This window comes from Malaclemys terrapin, chromosome 2 (assembly GCF_027887155.1).
Source record: "Malaclemys terrapin pileata isolate rMalTer1 chromosome 2, rMalTer1.hap1, whole genome shotgun sequence".
Lineage (NCBI taxonomy): Eukaryota > Metazoa > Chordata > Testudines > Emydidae > Malaclemys > Malaclemys terrapin.
In genome coordinates, this window is record NC_071506.1 from 197,458,237 (window position 1) to 197,485,298 (window position 27,062).

General features: G+C 39.9%; 1 protein-coding gene across 6 annotated transcripts in view; it reads left to right on the plus strand.

Moving 5' to 3' along the window:
- The window catches only part of ELMO1 (engulfment and cell motility 1), a 453,353-nt gene that overhangs the window by 162,352 nt on the left and 263,939 nt on the right, over positions 1–27,062 (plus strand). For all 6 annotated transcript variants that reach the window (XM_054019260.1, XM_054019259.1, XM_054019255.1 and 3 more), the window contains exons 8-13: positions 5,496–5,595; positions 12,226–12,377; positions 13,011–13,089; positions 17,252–17,302; positions 19,060–19,182; positions 20,720–20,851. In XM_054019260.1, coding sequence (XP_053875235.1) covers positions 5,496–5,595; positions 12,226–12,377; positions 13,011–13,089; positions 17,252–17,302; positions 19,060–19,182; positions 20,720–20,851 — 637 coding nt within the window. The remainder of the gene's footprint in view (positions 1–5,495; positions 5,596–12,225; positions 12,378–13,010; positions 13,090–17,251; positions 17,303–19,059; positions 19,183–20,719; positions 20,852–27,062) is intronic.

Sequence of the window (27,062 nt, forward strand, 5' to 3'; positions counted from 1 at the left end):
GCTATCAGTCTCGTTTGGTAGCAGTTTACATTCACTTTGAGAATGATTACACAAGGTGCAAGTCAGCACAGAATCAGGCTCATGATCTGTGCAGATAAGACTGACACTTCCTGAGCTGCTCAGTACTCCACTGTAAGCACAAGTACTTTATACAGGGCTTGAAATTAGTACCTTTCTTCCCTTGGCTTTTGAGTCATGGATTTGCTTCCCTCGCCTGGCCTCCTCTTGAGTTACAGCAATTATTGTCCCTGCAGCCTTCCCTCCATCCCAGGTATAGATCAACTGCCTTTCTGGTGCTGCCTTTGTGCTTCTATCCACCCCTTCTAGAATTGTCTTGAGGGGCAAGTGAATTTCCCCCAGCCGCTATATTTGGTGAGCTGGTATCCTAGCCACTAGTGACAATTAACAGTTAATGTCCAACCCTGTCCATGTATCTTTTACCCTTACCACAGATCATATGACTCGATACATCCCCACCTATGCATTATAATGCTATCTTTGTGTCCACATGACAGCAAAAACACTTTTGAGTCACTAAGGCCTGGTCTACGCTAAACAGTTAGGTTGACCCAACTACATCGCTCAGGGCTGTGAAAAAATGTACACGCCTGAGTGAGGTAGTTAAGCCAACCTCACCCCCAGTGTAGACCGCACTATGGTGACCGAACAATTCTTCGGTCAGTTTAGCTACCACCCCCCAGGGAGGTGGATTACTTACGCCATTGGGAGAATCCCTCCCGTTGACGTAGGTGGCTGCAGCTGTGATGCTGTAGTGTTTGAAGTGTAGGCAAGCCCTTAGTTTAAAGAGTCATCAAAAGATCTCAGTAGCTTTCCATCACAGCATTATCATGCCTGGTGGGAATATATTGTTCCAGTGTGTATGTATGTGAATATAGAGCTGTCTGGGGGTGAAGGGGCTAGATGTCCAATTCCCATTAATTTTAATTTATTTTAATTGGAAATCCAAATTCCTTAGACAGCTTTAACAATCTCAGACACATCATGTATACATGTGCGAAGAGTGACATATTGTAACTAGTGTTTTTGCCCATAGTTGATTCTCTAATGTAGACATAATAGTAACATGAGTGTGTGGAGAAAAAGGAGGGAAACATTCCTTTCATTTTCTTAGCAGGGAAAACCAAATATCTCGAATTGTTTCTTCAGTTTCATAATCATGAGAATGCAGTAAATTTTCAGGAAAGTAAAATGATTCACAGATTTTGATCTGATATGCACAAAAAAAGTCTCAAATAATAAGATGGTTGACTGACTTTTCAGTAAGGGACCTATAGGTGCATCACATGCTGGGATTTAGGTGGCAAAGATCAAAGTTCAGAATGAATACCATCCAGTATTGCATCAACAGAGTGGTACAGCTTGCATCAACAGAGTGGTGTAATTTTGTTGATCTCAGTCTTCATTAAAATCTCAGTGTTAGCAGGATAGGAGATTATATTTACCTGAGTCTTTGATCATTAAAGAAAACCTATATCATCCTTATTGTGATGGCATACGCTAACAGCATCTTCATCAGGAATTAACACTAGATTGCTAAATCATTTTGCAAAGGCTGAAAGGGTCTGGTTGTGCCTCATGAGATGTAAAATAGTCCTGAAAGATCTTGGCACAAATGTGTATAGAAAAAGATCCTTCTTCCTACTGATTCAATATGAATGAAGCACTGGTGGGATGAGATTTTGTATTAGATGGCATATGCTATTTATTCTCTTGGATTACTGTTCTGGACAAACCTGGATTTCCATGAAGTTTCTTGCAGCCATTATACTATCTGCCTCTCTTAATGGTCTGAGTGTATATGTCTGTGTGAATGTATTAGTATAAAATAATGAAACTAAGTTTATATTTTGCTTGGGAATTTAAGTTAATTCCACCTGCAAAGGTTAACCATTTTTTGTAAACTTAAAAAAAAAAAAAAAAAAAATGAATCGATGATCCAGGCTTTAATACACTGCTCAAATCTTAACTTGCCAATTAATTATTCTTGGGACTGCTTTCGTTGCTTGGCTGTTCTATTTCTGATGCTCATCTGTTAAGCTTACCAGTGGCTGTTCAATACTTTGATAATATTATGCTCCTACTGATGTATGTTTATGTTGACATGGATTTTATTTTTTATTTCTACTTGTTTAGTTCCAACATTAGAGCTCTTTTTGCCTCTCCGGTAATTATTTGAAGTGCTATAGTGACACCTAGTGGGGCAGGATGAGAATTTTGTAGTTAACAAGTGTTAGCTTTAACTTCCAAAGTTTCAGAGGAATGCAGACTCATTACATGAAGCACTGTTTATGTTTTTCATTTTGGGGACCCGTCCCTTCCACCACCCACGCAGGCGCAGCCGGCACTGGATTCGGCAGAACTAGTATGGTTTTGGTGATCATGCAGGATTCTTAGAGCCTATGTTGGAAGGATGCTCCCTCCATTTGTGCCACACAGCAGTGGTTTCTCTCTCTTCTGTGCGTCCTTGCAATCTGGCAAACAGGTTTTTTGGAGGTAGGGGCTGGTAGATTCCACCTACCACTGGGGATATTGCAATTGTAAGGCTGAATTCTTTCCTCTAATCCCAGCAGGTTCTCTCCTGTACACACAGCTTGGTTACTCAAGCTAGAGGGTTTCCCTCTTAGGGTATGTGAGTACTGCGGCTGGGAGGTGTGCTTTCCAGCTCAGGTAGACAGACTTGCACTAGCTTAGTTTGAGCTAGCATCCTAAAAATAGCAATGTGGACGTTGCAGGACAGGTGGTATTGCACCTGAGTCCGAGCTCGGGAAGCCACTCAAGCTTGGACTCAGGAAAGCTAACCCAAATTAACTAAAGGTGTGAATTTAAAGTAGAGTAGTTAAATCCTATTAAACCCCTGTGCAGACACTCATTCAGAATTAGGGTGTCATTAAATTGGTTTAACTTTAAGCTAAATGAAGCTACTATGTTCAATATGAATTTTGCTTGCTTTTTTTTACTCAGAAATGTCAAATCTGATCTTTTGTGATTTAGTGGAGGACTTCTTGGAGATGTGTGTTACAAGAGCTCACACCTTAATTGGAGAGGCAGGTGTACTGAATCTTTAACAACTGTATCTTTCTCCCAAGTGCCCTTTAGGCATTGGCATTGAATAAGTGTTACCAAAAGCAAACAAATAAACAAACAAAAACCAAAAAAACAACAACAAAAAACCAAACCCCAAAGAACTTTAAACAGAGTGACCTAAATAGCTCTTCTCAATTGTTCATCTTCCACTTTTTTGTGATGTTAAAATTTCACGAGCTCTCCAACTGCTATAGAGTCTCCCAGGGTAGATAAGATGTGGATTTCTACAATAAAAAGGAAGCAGAATATTGCCTCTACGTTTTTCTGTGTCAACAATCTACCAGAATTTATTTATACAACATAAAGAAGCAACAGAAGGATACAATCTTCTTTTATATTTTCTTATGGCAAAGGCCTTTACATTTAATGTAGCCTAGATTTACTAATCATTTATAATAGATTGCTGTAGCGATGCCAGCATAATCCTCTAGTGTAAACATAGCCTATATTGATGGAAGGGGTTTTCCATCAGTGTAAGAACACCACTACCCGAGCAGCAGTAGGTAGGTTGATGGTAGAATGTGTCTACACTGGGTGTTAAGTCAGCATAGTTACATTGGGCACTGCTGACTGATTCAGCTATGTCAACCTAAATTTTAAGTGTAGACCAGGCCTTGGGAATGTAAGGGATTCCAAAATCTTTCCCTTCACAGATGTTTACCTGAACTCTGCATTGGTTTCCATCTTTAAATAGTATTTAGAATATTACTTGTTCACAAAACTAAGAAGTTGTAAGATATTTCTTTAATTTTACAATGTCACTGCAATAGGATGGAGCCATTTAGATTTAGACCAATGGAGCTATGCTGTCTCTTTTTTTAATTGTGTAGGTGAAGTCCCCCAGCTCTGAAAAAGCACTTAATATTTAACAGGACAAAAAGTTGTCCAAAGCAAGCACATGTAAGAGATGCAAGATGGACCTAAAAACTAATGTCCTTCAAATATTTCAACCTAAGGCTGTAATAAAGATAGAAGTTTTATATTTTTGGATAAGTTAAAATACCACTTAATGCTAGATTAACACGGAAGTCCCCAATTTTTCCAGTAAACAATGAATGCTCGTTGCAACAGTGATCCTTCCTATAGACTTTGTCTCATTCCTCGGTATCAGGTTCATCCTCCCTTTTGAGCAGATGATAACCAATTTGTCTTAGTTGGTGCAGGATTTGTAAAACAAAACAAATATACCAGTAAGGATTATGAATCAAATTTCCCTTAACTGCCACCAGGATATTGGGCTCATTTCTGAATGGTGCTGACCATGTTGGCCTGATCCAGCAAAGCTCTTAGGCATGTGCTTAACTTTTAGTGCTTGAGAAGTCACACTGAAGTCAATGGGAATGCTCTTGTGCTTTAAGTTAATCACATGCTTCAGTATGTTGCTGGATCAGTGGCAGAGTGCTCAGTACCTTGAAGGATCATGTCACCTCATTTAGGACCTAGTTCTGCCACGACCACTCGTGCTGAGTAGTCCCTTACTTTATGAATGGCCCCTCTGAAACCAATAGGGCTGCCGATGCACCCAGGCCTTGACTGCACACAAGTTAACTGGCTTAACTTAAATCAGTTTTTAAATTGAAAGTTAAATGGGACAAAATCCTGTGTAGACACACTTATTTTAGTCTGGTATTTGGGTTAAGTTTAACCCTGTTCCTAATTGACTTACCATGAATTGATATAAATTAGATTGATATTAATTCAGTTTACAAATGTCCACACAGCCTTTTGCTCTGGTTTCACTAAATCCACTTTAAATTACGTCTTCAGTTAAATTGGTGCAACTTTGCAGTGGACAACTCTTGAGGTGCTACTCAGCAGGAGTAAGGGTGGTAGAATTTTGCCTATGAGCAACCTAAATAATGACTTCCTTCTGTAAATAGATTTTAAATATTAATTATTGGAAAAGTTGCTGCACATCACAGGTAGTCTCTTTCTAAATACTTCCTCTATTTGTCTCCTGTGAAGAGAAGGAATTAACAATTCACTAACTTTCTGTGAACACACCTGACACATTGGTATAAAAGCGAGATGACATTCAAATGGGAGGGTCCACTTCATTTGCTAAAGGAGGACTCAGCTTGATTTCCTCCCTCAGCTCTAAAAATGTGGACTAAAAGAGAGGTTTAATCTGCACTGGGTGATTTTCTTGGCCTTTGCATGAAGTTTTCTCACAAATGAGAGTTGGTCTCTTCCAGGAGATAGTCTTTGATGCCAATGCTAACGTGTTGTGGAGTATCTTGGTTGCATGGCCTCTTTTGCTCTGCTTTCTACCTCTTAACACGTCTCTGGCTTTTTTGTCTTGCCTTTCTAAGAGCTTCCTGCCACTGTTCCCTTTATCGTTGCCCTGCTGCATTACTGGTAACTGTTGTTATGACTCCTGTCTCTTCCAGCTTTGGAGATATGTTGTCCTTTACACTGACTGCATTTGTTGAGCTGATGGATCATGGGATTGTATCATGGGATACATTCTCGGTGGCATTCATTAAAAAGGTAAATTTCTATCCTACAGTGCATGTTTTTAATGTCAGTTTGTGTGTTTAGTTTTAAGCATTTGGAGAGAAATGTTCTTATTCAGGTAGATAGTAATTAAGTCAGCAAAATATGTCTCTGAAAGCGTGTGTGGGGGATGAGGGAGAAGGGCTGTTTCAGACTAAATTTTTTGTTGTTGTGGAGCCTGAACCTACTTCTACTGAAGTCTCACGGTTGTTGACTTCAGTGGAACAGGATCAAGTCTGTGTTGCCTTTCTTAAGCCTTACATACATGACAAAATGATATTGATTTATTAAATGGGTTTAGAAACTGACTTTAGTTAAATTGGTCCCTTATGTGGACACTCACTTTGGCTTAATTGTACCTTATATCAACTTAGTGTAAGCTAAAGTTTAAACTTAAGACAAGGCCTTCCTTTGGCTTGAACCAAGAACAATGACAGAATGTTTCCTTTTTTGTTTGGTTGTATTGTACACTGAAATGAAAGGACTCTGAAGAATGGTTTGTAACTGGAAACCTTGGCTTTTCCGCCAACATCATTTATACAATAAAATATATTACTTCACCCACCTTCTCTCTCTAAAGTGAGTTAAAAGTAGCTTTGGGACCTACATCTGCTCTTGAGTCACCCTGCTAATTTCTCTTGTTTTATAATCAAATGTTCTTGTTTTAAATGTTTTTTCTCTCCCCACACAAACCAGGAAAACTGATGATATAATAGAAACAGTGACACTGATTATACAAAAGTACTGCTAAATGCACAAATTAAACAAACTGAAAAAAAGCGTGTTTTCCCCCTCTAATCTTTTTCATTTATAGTAATCGTGTGTTGCTTAAAATATTAACACCTTAAAAAAAAAAAAGAAAGAAAGTAGAGCTGGTTTTTATTAAGATGACATTGTCTCATGAAAAAGATACTATTGGGATAAACTTGACCCAAAATAATCTTATAAAAAGACTAAAAATGAATAGTAATATTTTCACAAAATAATAACTGTAGCAATAATATTAAAATATCTCATGGAAACTTTTCTTTCTTTCTTAAAGACATTTCCCTGCAGTGTCTGCAATCTAAATTTCGTTAGAAAATGACTATTGCCTAAGTGAAACTGACAAGTTTAGTTCCACTGTCCAAGCTGAAAGAATCAATACAAAAAAAGGAAATAAGCAGAACAGTGAAAAGAGAACTAGAATTTAAAAAATCAATTTTCATAATCAAAACTATTATTTGTGAGCAGTCAAGACATTTGATTTTTAAAAATATGGGCTCCAACATGTGCTCTTTTGCACTCATGTAACTTCATTAAAGTCAGTTGGGTTACATGGTTAACCCAGAACAGAATTTCTGTCACTCATCACCTGATAGTGTCACTTTTGAGCAAGGTGGAGTGTCCTATTTAAGTGTCTGGGACATAGATATTTACAGACAGATTTCCAAACAGTTATTGAATATGTCTTACTGCATATCTTTTTCTGTTTTTAAAAAATCTTATAGGTTTGGTAGTTTTATTTTACATTTTTCCACTATAAAGAATAGAATGCAACTGTTTTGTAACAGACTTATATAAGACACGTCCTTTGTGTTTGGAAGAGCCCACTAACAAATGAGTACAAAGCCCACAAATGCTATCTTGTCAACCAAATAAAATTAATTTCTTATCCAACCTCTTCCTTTGCCCTGCAGGATACAAAGTAATTACAGGAAAAGCTAGCAAGTGCACTGCCTGATATTGGTATGTCTGCCATGTATTCTGGGCCCAACATTCCTAATCGGTAAATGCCCTGGGGCAACCTATTAAAAATGTGTTCCTGCCTAGTGAGGCACCTAACTCAGCCATCCTGGCAAGGAGAAGGAAGAAAAGAGTGAACAGAGAAGGGATCAATAGAAAGAATAAGGAAGAATGGGAGAGGGGAGAAAATAGAAAAGAAGGAGAAAAGCAGAGATGCAGGAAAGGTGCATAGTTACGACCCAGCCGTGCAATGTATTATGTGCATATGGACCTCTGCACCCACGTGGAGCCCCCATCACCTTCAGTGCATGCCAGGGATCAGGGCTAGGGCCTTCCTTCTCTCTCATGGGAATCTGTTGCTTCACTAGCACCAGCCAGACCCTTTGAAGTTGCTGGTGGGCTGGCGTGACCACTGACAGTGCAGATATGGGGGCTGAAGATCTACTGCTAAGCTAGGGGGGCACGTCAGCCCTGCCCCTGTGAAGAGCTTTTCTCTACTAGACGGAGGCAAAGCTGGAAGGGAAAAGTTAAAGTGAAAAAACATCTAACTTCAAAGGCAGAAGCCTCAAGAAAACTTAGAGGAACCTCTACATTGTCTTAGTCATGTAGAATGAACAACAAGCTAAATGCAATGCAAGTTCCAACATCTGAATGCATACGGTTGCATTGAAATAGGTGTCATTCAAACTGGTATTAAAAGAATAATTCATATTGTCCAAATAATGTTTTCAAAGAAATTAATTTCAGTGGGAGAGAAAAATGTCTTTTCCTTATACTATATTTATAATGTGTAAGTTTTTATACCACGAGAAAAAATAGCCTATATAATATAATTTTTCACCATCTTTTATACTCTGCATATGGCTTTCTTCCAGTACTGGGTGTCAGCAACAGTCCTTTCCCTCCTGCCTGCTGTCTTCTCTCACACTGCTGACACTGCAGTTCTTTTAGGTTGAGGTTTTCAAAGCCACCTAAAGGATTTGTATGTACAGTTCTCATGATGATCAATGGTATTTGTGTGTCAAAATCCTCTAGGCATCTTGGGAAAATCTCAGCCTATTCAAGACATTTTAAACAACTTTTAAGCTATAAATATCATGCCTGTTTCATAACTCTCTGTAATGTGGATGCCCTTGATCCCGTTGAATTGTTTACTCTCCTTTTCTAAAATTTGCTGCATGGGAAGAGGATGGCACCAGGAAAAATAGCTGTCTTTTTTACTACATACAGTTTGTTGTTCGCTAGTCAAATGCAATAATAACAGTCCTCTATTTGAAAATAAGATAATAACTTGAAAAACTTATTCTGCAGGAGGACCGGCATTTGAACCACACCATATCAGCTCCTTCAATATCTATACTGACATCAAAATGTTCCAGGCAGTAACTAATGAACAGATTGCTGTTTAAAGGACCTGATGCTTTTTGCCTTCTGTCACAGTTCTGTTGCAATTAAAGTTGCCATTTGTTTTCCCCCCTTCTATTTGGTGATGGGACGAAAGCCCTGATTTCCTGTGTCCTCTTAAACAAGACATTTAGGACCTGATTCAGCAAGGCACTTCAGCACCCCAGTGGGGCTACTCAAATGCTTAAAGTTATGCATGTTTTTAAGTGCCTTGATTAACTGGGACTTCAATCTCCATGCCTCAGTTTCCCTTAATTCACCCATGAGCTAGACAGAGCTGTGAAATCTTTTATGGAAATTTAAAACCAGTTGAATTGTGTGTGTGTGTGTCTGGAGTTTCCATGAACATTCACTGCTTTGTACAAAATGTTTCATTTCAGCAAAATTTTTGATGACTGCAGCATATGACTGGTCTGTAAGGGTGTGTCTTACCCTGCACTCGTCTTTGGGTGGCATGTAGTGTACCTATGCATGTAGTGCACCAAGCATGGATATAAATAGCAGTGTAGATGGTGAAGCATGGCTTAAGCAAGTTGAGTAAAGATACGTGTGAAGGGTGTGCGTATGTACTCGAGTACATACCCACACGATTCTCTGTTCCCCCAAGCAGTGCCTTCCCATGTACACTGCTATTTTTAGTGTCCTGCTGACTCCCTGTTACTGGAACCCTTCCTCTGCCCCAGGGAAAGACTCCAGCAACCTTTCCCAGCTGTCTCTCCCCTGCCAGAGCTTTTCCTCACTGCAGTGAAGGGCTCTGGGAGTGGGGAGCTGCTGAAGTCTTTCTCCGCTGCTAGAGACTTTCACTGACACTTGTAGCTACACACCACAGTGTGCTTTCTACTGCCAGTGGAGTGTAGTGTAGATGCAGCCTCTGTGTGCAAACCATTCTGTTATGCTCTGGCTGCACATTTGCAACAACGAAAAGGGATTCTGGCTGGGCAGCAGAAGAGTAGTTTTGGTTAAGGTAGGGTTACCATATTTAAGGTTTTAAAAAAGAGGACACTCCACGGGGCCCTGGCCCCGCCCCTTCCTCTTCCCCGCCCCAACTCCACCCCTTCCCCAAAGTCCCCGCCCCAACTTCGCCCCCTCCCCTGAGTGCCCCGCATTCCCCCTCCTCCCTCCCAGCCACACGAAACAGCTGCCCGAGCGCTGCCGGTTTCATGGTTTGCCAGGCAGTCCCCAGACCTCCAGACCCTGCGCCCCCGGCTGGGCGCTTCCCCTCCCGGGCTCCGGCTGTGCTGGGGAAGCGCCCGGCCGGGGGCGCAGTGGGTCTGGAGGTCTGGGGGCTGCCCGGCAAACCATGAAGCTGGTAGCGCTCGGGCAGCTCGGCTCTTCAGCTATACAGAGCTGAGGTGTCTGGGGGGAGCAATAGCAGCCGCGGCCGCAGCAGGGAATCCGCCTGCAGCTCGCAGCCTGCCGGAGCCGCTCAGGTAAGCCGGGGACTGGGGCAGGGATGCCGGCATTTTCCAGGACATGTTTGGTTTTTTGGCAATTCCCCCCGGACGGGGATTTGAGGACCAAAAAGCCGGACATGTCCAGGAAAAGCCGGACATATGGTAACCCTAGTTAAGGCATTGTCTACAATGGGATTTCAGCCACCAGTGTAGCTGCACCAGGGGGCCACTTAGGGATTTGGGGCAAAATCAGTACTTGGTCCTGCTAGTGAAGGCAGGGGGCTGGACTCGATGACCTTTAAAGGTCCCTTCCAGTTCTAGGAGATGGGATATCTCCATTAATTTTACCCAGTTTGAAACCATGCATGGTAAGCGGGACCCATGTAAATCATAATATACCAGTGTAAATCATGTCTATACTAGGGGTTTGCACTGATGCAGCTGCACTGATGGCTGAAATCTCAGTATAGACAAAGGCTAGCTCTCTTCTGTTGCTCCTACTCTTGTCACTTGATTATACTTTCCACAACTTACCCCTGTGTTCACTTCTCTGCAATGTTGATCTTTGTATCCTGGCTGCCTGACTTAAATTCCATCATATGCATCCCATGTTCCTCTTGCTTTAATGCAAAGTAGGTAAAAATATGGGCATTCAGCTTAGTGCCTTTCAATAAAAGAACTGTGGGGATATTTAAGTTCACAACAGACATTTGGACCAGTGGTCACCCCACTGACTACTGATTGAGGAACACCCACTGTGTCATCTGCAGGAGCACAAACTCATGCAGCGAGTAATGGGGTAGAGGGTGGGAGTGGGAGACTGTAGCAGGAGCAGCAGCATAGCAGATTTTTTTTCTTCTCTTTGTTTCGATGCCTACAATGCACACAATAATCCTGTACAAAAATAGCTGCTTTCCTCCTTCTGCTTCCACTCAAAATTTCACAAGCACAAAACTTAAGGCTTTATCAATGCTATAGCTTTTAACCATGATTTTGTAACTGATTAGAGACACAATCACCTTAACAGTTACTGCTTGTAAGATTCAGTTTGTCCCCATGGAGCAATTTTTTGGCTATCAAAACAACTTTGGTGCATCTTCAGGTATCATTCTGCTTAATCATGCTTATGTCCGTGCATTCTGGGAAAATCTGGGCTGTTCTCCCATAGGTCCTCAGCAGAAGGCAGAGTTCCTAGAGGACATGTACACAGTACATCAGCAGCATGCAGGATGATGCAGTCTAACACGTTCTGCTGCAGAGCCACACTGGTTACATAGGTATGGGGAGGGGTGTGATAGTCACTCTGCAAAAACAGTGTGCTGAGTTGGTTACAAGAAGACAACTGTGTGTTGACCTCCACCTGCAGTAGGGATGAAACACTTATTAGCTGACAGTAGTTACTAGGAGTTTTTACCATCATGCACGTGGAAGCAAACCACGTTTAGAGCCAGCCATGCCGGCTCAATTAAAAATTGTAAGATGGAGATAGGTTTTGAGTGAGGTTGGTTTTCTTTTGCACTGGAAGTCATGGGATGATAGAGGGAAAACATGTAGATTATGCTAGAGGAAGGCAGTTTTCACTGGGAAGGTTGCTGCTGCTTTAGTCACTTCTGCCCAGCTGTTGTTCTACCAGTGAGCCAAAGGAGAGCTCTGTGTAAGCTCGAAAGCTTGTCTCTCTCACCAACAGAAAGTGGTCCAATAAAAGATAAAAAATGCCCAAGCTGGATTATTACGTTAGGAAGGATAAAATATTCCTCCCCCGCTCTTTCCAAAACATCCTCTTACAATTTTTCAGTGGTGATTTCATACAACATGTGATGTTTGAACATTGCCCAGATACTTAGCTGGTGTAAATTGGTATAGCGCCATTGATTTAAACAAATCTATACATCAGCTGAGAATCTGGCTCATTATTTGCTTCAATGTATTCTGATGTTAATAAACACAACTGGTTGATACTTTCCTAGTATTCATTTATGCACATCTAACAACTAGCATCTACACAAATTGTCCCTTCTGCTTTTGAATCCAGCCTTTCCCCCCTTCCCTTTCCCTGTGCATGTAAACAAGATATGAATTAATCAAATGTTTAAATTTGTAGATAGCAAGTTATGTGAACAAATTTGCCGCGGACATCTCTATCTTGCAACGGTCATTAGCAATCCTGGAGTCAATGGTGCTCAATAGCCATGAGTTGTACCAGAAGGTAGCCCAGGAGATCACAATTGGCCAGTTAATCCCACATCTTCAGGGGTGAGTATCCTAGATAATGACTTTTGAACGAGCACTGTGTTTAAAATTAGAGTTGTAAACAGAACAGCTTTTACATATAGTCTCTGAGATAGATTACATTCAGCCTCAGCTAACAATGGCCAAACAACTTGTAATAGATGTTGTGGTATTGTCCATTGTATATCACCAGTTCTGGCTAAACTGGTTGTGTAGTAGCTTCTATATGGCTGAATGGAAGGGGGGAAATGGAGCCGACACCCCATTAATGGTGAGTAATGTTAGGATGCAGATGGATCCATTTGTGTACCATTGTTGGAAAACTAGTAGGGTAGAACAGCATCCCTTGCTGAGGGTGAGGTTGGGAAGGAAAAATTTCTTAAATTGTGTGTGCTTTGGATAAATAATGGTTGGATGGCTAAGCAAACGCTGTCTACAGTAATACCGGGTGTTAGATAAATTCAGGAGCTTTCTATTAATTTAAAATGTGTATTACATACAAATACTTTAATCCTTGATTAGCAGGCTTATTTACTGAATATTTTGTGTCTTCAGCTTAATTTTCTGTTCTCAGATAACACAATAAGAAAAAAATAATTTCTAAAGCTTGTATCCATATACCATCTGCCATAATTATTACAATCATGTTCCACACAGGACAGATCAAGAAATCCAAACCTACACGATTGCAGTAATAAATGCACTTTTCCTTAAAGCACCTGATGACAAGAGGCAGGTGAGTTGTTGGTTTTTGATGTTCATCTGCAGACCTATAGCAGAGTCTGATTACTTTTGGCAGCTTATCTACATCTCTGCTATGGTCTCCCTTCGCACTTTTGTTACCATTGTCTAGAGCTGATATGGGACCTGCTTATTGTACACTGGTGTACTTCCATACAGTTTAGTGAAGTCATTTCTGCCTTTCACTGGTGTGAATCAGGCCTGTTGAGCTTTTCTGATGTAATTTAGCTTCAGATAAACTGTATTGATTGTGTTAGGAAACTGCACTCTTTGGTGTTTACATTTACTGCTGTGGTTATTTAGTGCATTGAAATTTTTGCCAACACACTCTGTAACATCATACTCTTTTTTTGTAAACTGTTTTTTTTCAGATTGTTGTTTAAAAGGGGAATTCCTTTTTTATATCATAGCTCGAAAACAAAATGTCTATGTGTGAGTTGCTTAACTGTAATAATGTTCCACTTAGCTAACTTAGTGCTAAAATTCAGAAGCCTACAATGGAAATATTTCAAGACTGCTGCTCCATGTTAAACGGAGATGGAGTGTAATGTCTGGTATGTGGGAGCAGGTGCATTATGTTTATTAAGATATTAGCCTGGGCTACTAGATACTTTTCTTAGAATTTCTCCCCAGTGGTAATAATGGCAGGAACTCTAGTGGAGACACATCACTGGTATCTGATGTGAAGGTGCTGCTTGTTCAACACTGTTGAAACTCAGGCCAATTATTTAAGTGCCAAAATACTAGAAAGAGTCAAAAATCATTTTTTTATAAGAAGTGGATTTTTCAATGTAACTTTCATGGAAAGTTTTTTGTTTCCTTCATTTTTTAACTTAATTTAATGTCTCTGTTAAGTCAAAAGAAAAGTTGCTGCATGCTTCTGAAATCAGCTCTCCTATAGTTGAAAGGCACTGAGTATCTCAAAGTGCTTTGCAGATGCTAATTAAGCTTCACAACACTCCTGTGAGGGTGCTAAGGGATACATAGGAATGTAGCCACGCTTTGTAGTGGATCCTTGCTGTCTTTAATATTACATAATGTATAGAGAAGAACACCACTGCAACCTAATGAAACTGCAGAGGGAGATTCTGGTAGGTAGAAAATAATTACCTGACTAGACATTTGGCCAGGAGGCTGGGGTTAACATCCCCACTTGGAGAAAATTTCCTGGGGTCTTTAAAGTGTTTAAGTGGTCAGAACCTTGACCCTTTATGTGTTGTGGTTAAGTATTAGTCCATATATCCAAGAAAGGGAAAGTTTCTATTAACTTTAACATAGGTTTAAAGGCTAACCTTGATTGCATTCTACATCTCTGAGGCAAAATAATGAGGTTATGCAATCATAGTTCATTTAATTGTTTTGCTGCTTGGACTTGGATTTCCAGGTCCAGTTGCCGTTGCTGATAGTTGATGTATGTGAAGTAGTGAACTGAAAAATCATATTTTCAAAACCAGACCACACTGGGCATAATAGTACAAAGGATTTCATTAACAATTGTGAAGAATGTGGCTTGGAATTTACACCTGGGTTCACGGTGTGATGCTATATTACTTTTATATCAATAACACAGCAGGTGTAGTGCTGTGAACTGGAAAGTGTGGAAAACTTATGATTGCCAGAATTTGCACTGCAAACTCCTCAAAGGGACCATACAATTTTATATAAAAATGCTGCACAATGCCCGAGGCTTTGGCAAACTCCCATAAGCTGCAGTATGAGGATCCAACTCTGTTTAGTTGACTACACTGTAATAAAAAAATATAGCTAACTTTCTAGTAGTGACTTGTGACTATCCTATTTTCTTTTGTCTGGCTCTGTAATGTAAAGAAACAAAGTTTTTGAAAGGAAAACTCCCTTGTTACTTTACTCCTATCAGGGATAATGCTGGACAATGGTTATTTTTTTTAAAAAAAAAAGAACTTTGTCGCAATAGCAGAAGAAAGCCAAAAGTGTTTGAGGCACAAAATGACACATTTAAAAAACTCTTTTGAAATGTATAGTTTTATTGTTTGTTAGTTCCAGTGTATTAAGAAGTGATGCTGAAGATTACTATGGAGAACTTTGTCTAATCTTGTAATAATGAAAGACCTCAAGAATTTATTTCTAAAACGTAGGCCACTCGTTTGGAGTAAATCTGTGCAGCTCTGCTGGAGTCAGAGAGTGATTTTCTTCAGTAAGAATCATTTTTGTTAATGGACCATAACCCATTGTAGGAGGGACAAACAATGATCCGAAAGGAGGTCCCAATAAAAGTAACATCTCAGTTGTGTTACATCGGGAAACTAAAAGATTCGAAGGGCAAAGTGGACATGCTGCTATCCCACTTTTTTAAACGATTCCATGATTTTTCCTTTGGATGGAGAAGGGATTCTTCCATGTATTCCTCATGGAAGGAGTAATTGTTTAGAAATAGAAATAAATATAATAGAAATAAAAATAAAGCTCTAACAAAGATTCTCTGGTCTTCAATCACTTTTTTCCCTTCTCACCTCTCCCTTCTGCACTCTGACCTAATACCATTAGCTTGATGTAGCGAACACTGTTAACATCCTTGATTGTCCTTTGACTGTAAGTTAACACTTTCTTTCTGTGTTAGAGCAAGTAGGTTCTCTTCTAATAGTGCTAGAGTCAGCCTTTGTTTATGCTGCTTCTGCCTTGCTTACGTATCCTTTCTGCAGTTATCCATTTCTTCTCATATTTTATTTCAGTCATAATTTTTCCTGTTTTCTGTGTTCTTGCATAGATTTTTAATATAAACATACAACTTGGCTAGCTTTTATTAATATTTATTCTTGCAAACCCATTTGCAAAAACTTTTTTAGTTTTTCTGAATATGAGCAGTATTTTGAATCAATTATAATGGCACAGAATCACAATGGATTATGATTAAGATAGTTTCTTTGAACTATAAAACATTAGAACTGATGTGATATGTTGTGCTATATTATGTAAGACAATGTCAGATGAGCTAATAATAGCAATAGACAAAATTTACAGCAGTGGCCCAAAATGTCCAAATGCTAATACCAGTGTATAGGTAGCTATGCACAAGATTTTACCCATGTAATTTAATAGTATATTTTTGAATGAAATTTTAGAGTGTGAGAGAGTGTGTGTGTGTGTGTGTGTATGTGTGTACAAAGATCAAAGAGCTGCAAATGTATATATATACAAACAAGAATAAAGGGAAAATAAGAGTTTTACGGTTCTGTTGTCTAGATATTTCTGCAATGGCAACTTTATAAATACTGAGACCATTACAACACATAAAGGTCCAACAGTATGATATGCAGCTAAATAGCTGAGATTGGATGGTTTTGCTTAAGAATGGATGTTGAATCAAAGATGTGTGCTTGGTGGTTACTGAATGGTTAAAGATAAAAATAGAAGTTAAATTAAAACATAAAGTAATATAACATATATGGAGATATACCTATCTCATAGAACTGGAAGGGACCTCGAGTCCAGACCCCTGCCTTCTCTAGCAGGACCAAGTACTGATTTTTGCCCCAGATCCCTAAGTGGCCCCGCCAATGCTCAAACCACTGAGCTATAGATTTTAACGGAGGGTCCCTGTCTAAGACCCCCACCAACATGGAACAGTTTTTAGTGGGGAGAAGTTTGATTTGCAGTGATGATACAGTAACTCAGGCTAATTGTTGACTTTAAGGTAAGGCGTTAGTTTTCAGCTGTTTTAAAGTCTAATACACATATGCACATCTTGATTCACTACGACTTATTTTCAAAGTCCCAGTTAGCAGGTAGAAACATATGCGACTTCCTCCTGTCTTTCTCTGCTAGAATACTTGTATGTTAAATACTTTCCCCATATTATATATATTGGGTCTCAATCACTGTTCCATCCTTTTATCGCTATTTTTGGATAGCCAAAATGTTCTGCTCCCTGGTAGAAACTGTATGGCCTCCAGTCCCTTCATTTTCTTTGTTCCTTTTTGTCATTTTCAGAGTGGTCTGAATTTAAACAAAAATAAAAGATCAGCTGAGGCAGTCACTGTGAGGCCTCTCACTTAATTTCTTAATGAGAAATACTGCTGATATTCAGTACTAAAACACACCCAGGAATGAATGTAGAGTTCTTCTCACAGCTGCACTGAAATACATGCTTTTAGCTAAATCTTTGTGTTTTACCAAAACAGGAGATGGCAAACATTTTGGCACAAAAACAGCTTCGGGCTATCATCTTAACAGTAAGTATTAGTATAAAGTTCCCAAAGATTTTATTTACCAGCACAGGGGGAAAAACACATGTTGCCATTTTGGTGGATGTATGTTATATATTATTCGTGTTTATGGTCTTTTAGTTGTTTTTGTATTTCCACATGTTTTGTGGCTTGCTAGATAAGGTAGTTCTGCTGCTGAATGAACTCAGAATTGACCGTCCAAAAGGGAAAAGAGGTTATTTCCCCAATGCATAAATTGTCATTTCTCTACCAAGATATAATAATGAATAAATGCAGTATTTGGGGTTCCCTTCCTTTGGAGAAAATGAGCATTAGCTTGCAGACTAGGAGGGATTTGAAAAATCTGCAGTGGCCTTGATTAGTAATGCAACCCAAACTTTAGGGTTGGGAACTTTCTGTCAAGCAAACAATGTACACAGTGCTGCATGGCTCTCAAAATCAGCCCCTATCCCTGTTTGTGCATCATGTGTATAGATGATTTTACAATATGAAAACTCTTTTGTGTCCACATATCTTGAGATTTTAAATGGGACACAGTTTGCCAAAGTTAGATTATTGCTGGTAATAAATAATTGTTTGGAAGATGCACAAGACATGTTTCAAAGTGGACTTAAACGTAATAAAGAGCCTTCTCCTTCGCCTTCTCCCATTGAGGACCAGGGGAGTTTTGTCACTGACCATAGTTAGAGCCAGATCAGGGCTCTTCTAAACTGTACTAGTGTAGTATCTGACATGACATAGATGTGAGCATTAGGCAGATTTGGCAATCTGGAGATCCTGCCCCCCTCACACCTCTCTTTTTCTTTAAACGATCAGTGTGGAAAAAGCAGACTGTTTCAGTTTCAAAGGCTATATTTTCCTTCCTAAATGGCTGTATACATAGTAGGCTAGATTTTGACCCCTGCTGTCAAATTTACATGAGTAACAATCCCAGATACTCATTCTCTGGCATAAATGTTCCAATGCCATGTAGCAGAGGACAGCAAACATCCTATTTAGCGCTGCCACTGAGTAGCACCGTCTTGGTGGTTATGCCCATTTCTCTCCTTATGCACTACTGGGCTAGTGACCTCTGGTTACACCCTCTACAGAAATCCTTGGGATGGAGATCATATCAATCTAGTTAGCTTCCCTGGCATTTTTGTGTACCTCAGTGACTTTAGAAATTATCCATCATTTTGGCACCTGCATTGTAACTTTGGTGACTTCTCTATTGTTTATGGGCATTTCATTCTAATTTTAATTAATTTTAAACCATTTTCCTCATATAGAATGAGATCATCTGGTAGAGAGGTAGGAGTGTGGTTCATTTGTAATTGATTCCCTTGCAGCAACTGGCTTACTATGACAGCTGTATCAGCAGCATGAATACTCTTCTGCTTAGAAACCTTGTTCTCATCACTCTTTCTTTAAATGCACTCTTTGCATGTGCCCTTCTGAAGCGAGTGCTCTTCAAAAGGATGACCTGGCTGCTAATTTCTGTTCTCTGTATGCACATGCTCTAGCTAGAGGGCAGGAGGAGAGGACTCTGTGCACTGCTTTCAGGAACCTTACTAAGGGATAGGATTTAATATCACAGCCCATGGAACACCTGTGTACCTAGCCACCTTACTAGTATCGGGCTTGCCTTTTTCCCTTCAACAGTATGCATACACCACTGCTCATCAAACACATACAGGAATGGAAACACCTGAGCCCACCTGATGGGAATCAGTGATAGGAAAAGAGTAGGTGACATTCACTTGAATATCTTCCTTTCACAGCATGTTATCAGGGCCCAGAGGGCCATCAATAATGAAATGGCGCACCAGCTTTATGTTCTGCAAGTGCTCACCTTTAACCTTCTGGAGGACAGAATGATGACCAAAATGGATCCACAGGACCAGGTAAGCATCTCTCACAATCCAGTCTGAACAATAAGGGGACAGATGTAGTGCCAAGCTTAGCCTTTAGAGCCAGGAAAGGCAGATTAATCAAAGTGGCACTTCTTAGCAGTCACGGATATCCCACGTGTGTTTATAAAGACCCATTTTCCAGGGAGTCTGAAATTAAGGCCAGATTTTTTGTTTGAAAAACAAACTGCACAAACTGGTTTCTGTTATGCAAAAGTGAGACAATAACCTGGCAAGTTTACTCCTCTCAGACCCCTGTCTCTTGAGCTTGAGGTTCATCAATTGAATTTGGCATCATCCTGAGCTAAATCTGTACAACATCCAGATCAGCGTCAGTCTATTTTTTTTCTTCTAATGTTTATCAGAACCACCTGAAATGTGTAGTCATGCTTGGTTGAATTTATTTATGTAGAACTAAAGCAAATGTTCAAATTAAAAGTGTCTGATGTAGATGGAGTATGGTTAAATAACCCTGTAACTCTAGTTCATTCTTAATTTTGGGTTGTTGTGGTTAAACAATAATTGTTTTTAATATTACTTAGCTCCAACAATGTGTTTGGTGCTGCGCAGTAAACAAAAATAGATAGCCCCTGCCCCAAAGAGCTTGCAGTTTGAAAAAAGAGACTCAAAGAAGTCATGATGCCATGGGAAAGATTTTCAGGTCTTGTTTCTTTAATTTTAAAGGAGCTTCATGCAGGCTATATAGAAGAAGTGGGTTTTTAAGAGGGACTCGAATGAAGACAATATGCTGGTTTGGGAAACTGGGATAGCTAGGGTATTCCACAGATAAGAGACAGCATTATACATGGTTACATCGCAGCGATCATTGTGCACTCTCTTTTCTTTCAACATATAGACGCAGGATAGTTTCTGCAACTCTTCACTCAGAAGGAAAAAGGATACACACAATTACGTGGTACACATCACACATTACATCATCAACCAAAGCAGCACTGTAGCTGTAAATGGCAAAACAGATATTACTGGCACAAGATAATCTTGATGAGCTGCAGATGTGCAGCATTGATATGAATTGAAATTACTGCTACACTGTCATCCCCTTAGTAACAAAAATCTGCTGTTACTGAGAGGAATGCTTAGGGCTCAGTCCTTCAAGGTTCTGAGTACGCTCTGACCTGGATCCAGGAAAACACTGAGCGCAAACTGAAACTTGAAGCACGTGAGTTATCCCATTGACTTCAGTGGTGTTATACACACATGGTTAAAGTTAAGTGTGAGCTGGAGTGCAACCTTGCAAGATTGAGTTGATAAGTGTCTGTCAGGACATGTGAGTCTTCTGAGGAATGAAATTACTCAACTGTGAGGATTTGAGGAAATAGGGAGACACAAAGTCACTCTGTATGTCCATCTGTCTAATTGCTTAAAATTATATTCTGATAAAGTAAGATTGGGGGTTGGAGAGCACGCAGCATTTTGAGACATTCTTTTGTAGTTCCTTGCTGTGACTCAAAACAGGAGACATTTCTCTGCTTTTTTTAAAACTGACCTTTCCCTTTTTGAACCCCCTCAGGCTCAGAGGGATATTATATTTGAACTCCGAAGAATTGCTTTCGATGCAGAGTCTGAACCCAACAACAGCAGTGGCAGTATTGAGAAACGCAAATCTATGTATACCCGAGACTATAAAAAACTTGGATTTATTGTGAGTATTTTTGCTGAAACCCAGGCGTTATTCTAACCTGTTGAATCCTGATCAGTAAATCTGTTATGGTACAGTCTGAAATCAGGGACCTCCAGCATAGCCTGACATTCCTGCTACTTCCTTCCCTTTAGTTTAAATGGAAAGTTAGTCAACACAACACACTTTAGTTTCTGTTTGTTCCCTGCAAATTCTGTTAACATATGAGCCATATTATTGCTTTAGCACATGTGAATCCAGTGTGAATTAGTGACTGTAAAGGTTATAGCAAGAGAAAATGTACTGTTGACTATTAATTCCAAATCTGTCCTACAATTATCTTACTCTTAATGGTATTTTGAGTATATAGACACTATCAAAGGGATCTATGGCATGATTTATTATCCATATATTCAGTTTCTAGTTATGTCAAATGATGAACACAGTAATGTTCGGGCAGAATGTTTTATTTAAATATAGACTCCTGTGTTTTGGTTCTTAAATCCTTTGGACCTTTTCTTTTATGCAGCAAAAGGGTATAGAGTATCTGACCCATTCAAATCAACAGGAGTTTTGCTGTTGACCTCAGTGGGACCAGGATTAGATCCAGATTACAATTTGATTAAACTGCTGTCTAAATGTATATGTACATATAACGCCTTTCCTCATTCCAGAAACAGAGGACTGCCATGTAATGTAGTTAGTATTTTAATTTGTTGGTCACTGTAGGTAGTTTGGTTATTACTCCCCTCTTTGTTTGTATAAAGACAAACCAAAATACTACACTTTAGGAAGGAAAAATCAAATGCACAAATAAAAAACTGGGAATAGCTGGCTAGTCAGTAAAACTGCTGGAAGGGATTGCGGTTATAGTGGACCACAAATTGAATATGCATCTACAGTGTGAGAAAGGTTAAGTTTTGTGATATTTAGCATTTTTCTTAGTCATAGAATCTGAAGTCAAGTGAATTCACCATAATCTCAGTTTTAATTTAAAAAAAAAATGTTTTGTCTAGCCCTCATCGTTGTGGAGATAAGATTGAAAACATGAACCCTAAATATTCAAAAGCCAAAATACAAATAAAAAGAACTTCAAGTGTTTTTTTTTTTTTTTAAGAAAATCCCATGATTCTGGGGACCTAACTTATTAATTCTGAACACTCAAGGTTGGTAATTGGCTGAGAGAAGTCAGGTCTGATACTCAACGTGATGACGTTTGTCCGTCTAGCTTTTGAACGCCATATCTGATCAATTCCAAAATTTCAGGAAATATTCTAGGCATCAGTGGGTACATCTCCACTGATTTTGGTGCAAATAAGAGCACTCAAAAAGCCTGATTCAGTGGAAATTCAGGGCCCCCAGACTGCCTGGTGCTGCAGGCAGAGGAATTTCTAGGCTGCCCTCTGCTGCTATGTACAGTTATCAGAGGTGCAGCTGAACTTGCTGCATGGGGAAATTGTAGTTGTGTATGATCCTCATGGGTGTATAGACCAGCTAGGGATTGCTGGAGTGCATAGTGGTCTGGTTTCTTTTACTCTCCACTTTATCCCACCCCACCGCCAAACCACCCTCTCTGTTTTCGGAAGCACTAGGGGACGGAGATGCAGTAGGAAGATCCATCGGATCTGTGTCTACAGGAGATTTGTGGGAGGTTTCCGCTACCTGTGCATTGCCTGTCTGGCACAAAGGGAGCAGATTGTTGGCAGAGATTCTACCTCAGAATGCTTTGCCCCCTGTCCCCTGGTGTAGGTCCTGGGAGCGTTCATCTGTGTACCAAGGAAGATCTGGTTTCTTCTGTCTCACAAACTGACCAAACACGCTTTCAGATGGGGAGAGTAAAAGCTTGTCTCATCACTGACTCTCTCCTGTATAGCTGGTTCCCTTTCTGTATTTAGAGTGCAGACATTCTATCGTTTTGTGTCTCTGCATGTCAAAAAGCTTTACCACATTATTGTGAAGGCAGTGCAAATAGAAGGTACAACATACACATGGCTTCAGAGGTTTACAATAACATTTGTAAAACCCTATAGTCAGAAGGCCACATTCCAGATGTTCATGATGGTCTGAAGGGTGGCTTGTTATTAGTAAAGGTAGGTTTAAAATAATATAAGCTTGATTAAGTTCAACAGAACAGTGAACAGTAAACCAAAAGAACATGATCCAATCAGAAGATATAAGATCCAATATATCTTAGAGATTTATTCTCTTAGCCTACTGCAAGTTAAGTACTCAGCAATTGTCTGAATTCTATTTCTGTCCTTCCTTATCTGTTTTTGGCAGTAACATTGCAAACAAGATTTACTTCTGGCAGCAAAACATTTGATAGCAATAATTATTTTTCCACAGTTTCAAAATATTTAAACAAAATAAAAAGATGGAAACAATACTGTCAAGTGTCAGATATTTATAAAAGCCCAAGTCAAATATATGGGTAATGATAAAATAGGTCCTAATTTCACAAGCCATTGACATTATTTCCTCAAGCTTGAAGAGGTTATTATATATTAACATCCAACACCCGCATTTCTACCCTCATGCATATGAGTCCATTTAATCCTTGTAATCCAGACTGGGCAATAAATACTGCTAAAAAAGCTGGTATCTTCCACACTCATTCATACGCTGTCTAGATCTTTTTAAAGCATGCCTAGCTCAGGCCCATCTACGAGAGATTGTAATATGCTTGTTTGCTTAAAGAGCTGGATCTAGCTAGTTTCCAAGGCATTTAAATTGGCCACAATTCTTAAGGATACTACCAGCTTCTGTTTTAGGGCCAGATTTGTTCATCATGCAGCAGCTCCCATTGTCTTTATATATGCCATTGATTGTATAGAATGTGTGCACACATATACCAGGGTTTTTGTGCATAATATTTTATATACTATGTGGATGGTGCTGACTTAATGAGTCTTGTTTTATCTTCATTGTTCAATGTGTGGCCCAATCTGTTATTTACTGCACACTATGCAAACCCTGCTCTGAAGACACAATTACTAATTTCCTCATTGGCTCCTAGTCCCAATCTCCTTGTCAAACCAATTTCCCCCTTATTCCTCCAATTCTGGCAACCTTTTCTTTAAGAGTTCTAGCACTCCCATGCTTTGGAGCAGGGACTGACTGGTGGGGTGAGCAGGCTGGGCCTGGGATCCAAGGGAGAAGAGGGGTACATGGAGAATGGAATTAGGAACTAGGTAGGTCTACACTGCAATAGAATACTTGCAGCTAGCCCGTCAGCTGACACAGACTCACGGGCCTTGGGCTATGGGGCTATAAAGCTGCAGTGTAGTTGTTCAGGCTCGGGCTGGAGCCTGGGCTCTGGGCCCCTGCTAGGTGGGAGGGTGCCAGAGTCTGGGCTGCAGCCCGAGTGCATTGCAATTTTATAGCCCTGCAGCCCGAGCCCTGAGAGCCTGAGTCAGCTGACATGGGACAGCTGTGGGTGTTTTATTACAGTGTAGACATACCTACTGTTCCTAATTCCATTCTCCATGTACCCCTCTTCTCCCTTGGATCCCAGGCCCAGCCTGCCCACCCCACCAGTCCCTGCTCCAAAGCATGGGAGTGTTAAAACTATTAAAGAAAAGGTTGCCAGAATTTTTTAACATGAGAAAAGCAACTTATTTCCCCCAGCCTTACTCTCAGAAATAGTTCAACTGCTTTGGCTGAAATTTTCCAGAAACATCCAACCTGAGGCAGACACCCATAATGGAAAATTTCAGCGCAAATGATTCAAGTTTGGCCAAGTTAAAAGCTCTGAAAACAGGATCTTATAATAGAAAATGTTAGACAACCTTAATAATGGGCAGCGCTACTAGCCCTGCCTGTAAAACATCATCACTTAGCTAAATGTTTTCTGTTTCTTTATATAACATAAATGAATGAGGACTAAACAACTGTTTATTGAACTTGAATTCTTCAACCAGAGTTATCTATATTCATTACTCTTACTTCTACAGTGTTGTTACTTGTAGGCTGCCATTTTGGACTGAGAAAGTGCTATGTATGTTTTATCAGTTTAAACAGCTCCTAAGATATTACTGTTTATTTGCTGCAACCTAAAATTAATGGAAATAAATATGGTCAGAAATGCAAAATGCAATGTTATTTGTTGTAAAATAAAATTCTTCTTTGATATCTTCTGATTAAAAATGTAATGTCGCTCTAGTTGAACAATTCAGGATCCCTCTGTCATAGTTGTTAGCCTTTGCTAATTAGTTTTATGTGAAGAAAAGAAAAACATTTAGTTAAAGGACAATGCAGACAACTGGACAATTTGTATGGAGCAGATTAGTTGCAGTCAATTAAGCAGTAAGTTGGGGAAATTTTGAGCAAGACTTTGGGGTCAGATGCCCTGCCTTGTGGGAGTATTTAACAGGAAGCTGAATTCAAGATCCTACAGCTGTCTCAAGTTAATAATGTCAATCCAATCGCATCCCCCTTACTGGGTATTTGAAGTAGCTAATGGCAGCTGTTTATTAAACAAAACGCGGTGCCTTTCTGGCCAACGGGAGTAAGAAAAAGCCGGGGCAAGGAGAGAGAACTTGGTGGTGGTTTAGTAGTAGTTATTGCTGGGTGGTGGAAGATGACCATTCATTTTCTTGCCAAACACGAGAGGCTTGGCACTTGAAGTATCACAGTCTTATTATGGGCTATAATACTGGGGAAGCCGAGAACAAGAGTTTGGGGGAGTTGTGGTTTTAGGAGTGAAATCTGGAAGCTGGTGTAAAATCAAATTTATGGAAGTGAGACTAGATAGTTTCAGTGGTCTTTTCTGGCTGTCTTGTTTATGGTTCGGTGACATTTCCTTCTGTCAATAACATCTTGCCATGCTGGGGAGTGCTACATTATTTATCCCCTGGGAATACTTACAATTCTCATATTATAATAGAAGAGATGCTTTATTTAAATCCCCTTCTTGGGATAGGCAATGGGAGAAAGATGTGGATGACATCACATTAGACCCAGTCTTACTCTCAGTGAAGTCCTTACTCTCCCTTCCATTCTCTGGGAGCCTGTTTCCAAATCAGGTGACAATTCTGTCAGGCTTTCAGGAGTGGTTCAACTTGGGATCTATATCTTTTCTGTGGGGTGCAATTTGAAGCAACATCACTTTATGGAATTAAAAGGCCTTTCCATCTTCCCTGTTGGGATTCAAGAATCCTCCTTTTGTTTTATCTTTCAGGGCTGCTTTATAATCGATTTCAATCTTTGAATAATTAATGTTCTTCTTTACATATCACTTGTGCTTTAAGTAGTTCATTCCAATTCTTTCTTTAACCCAGACTTTTCAGGGACTAAGCTAAGGCCTTATCTACAATAGGAAATAAAGTCATCACTGACAGCTGTTGTCAGAAGCACTTGGTTAACTGCCCTAGTTTAATTATGAGTGTAGGTGAAAGCAAACCATTTAAGCTAACTCTGAGAGTGGAAGAGACTTGCGTTTCCAAGGACTTACATGAAAATGCTGAACAGTCAGTAATCTGTAAAACTTGCCATCTTCACACTTTCTGTAATTTTTTTTCTGTTAACTACAGCTTGATAGTGAATTAGTTTCCCATGCAGAGTTTTAATATATCTTAACTAGCAGTATTCCACCCAACCCTTGCCCCCCCCCAAAACCTTATGAGTGAATTTTGCTCTTATGTTCCATGAAAGGCTTATTGCTGTTGTATTTCCTCTTCCAGCCGCCCCCACCAAGCAACCCAATAAACATCCAGAATCACAGGCTCTCACCAGCACAAAACATTGGTGTGCCAGCACTGGCTCTGATGTGCAGCATCATTGTGCTTGGTTGTTTGAAGCTCTTCCAAGTAGACGTTTTCTAGGCATGTACATTATAGATGTAGCTTGTCTGATTTTGACCTTGGTTACCCTGCTCTTAGTCTGTGGTAACTCCACTGAAATCAATGGATTCTATTCTGGATTTACACTGTGGTAACAGAGATTAGGGTCTGGTCTGGAGCCGGCTGACTGGGAGTTTGTCAGTGGCATAGGATAAATTGTCAAAAAACTTTCTGTTTTATGTTATCACTGGCAATCAGTGAGGTTTCTGTTTACACTGGTCTGTGTAAGGAACAGTTTGCTCATGTTATGCAATCAGGCAGGGAAAGCAGTGCATTGCTGGAAGATTATATCATGTGTTGGGTGCTTTGTGAGGCCTAATGCCAAAGACCAAGCGGTTTCAGCCACTCTGGAGAGAAGTGTGTTAATCCCCAGAATTGCCCTGGCTACAGTATTG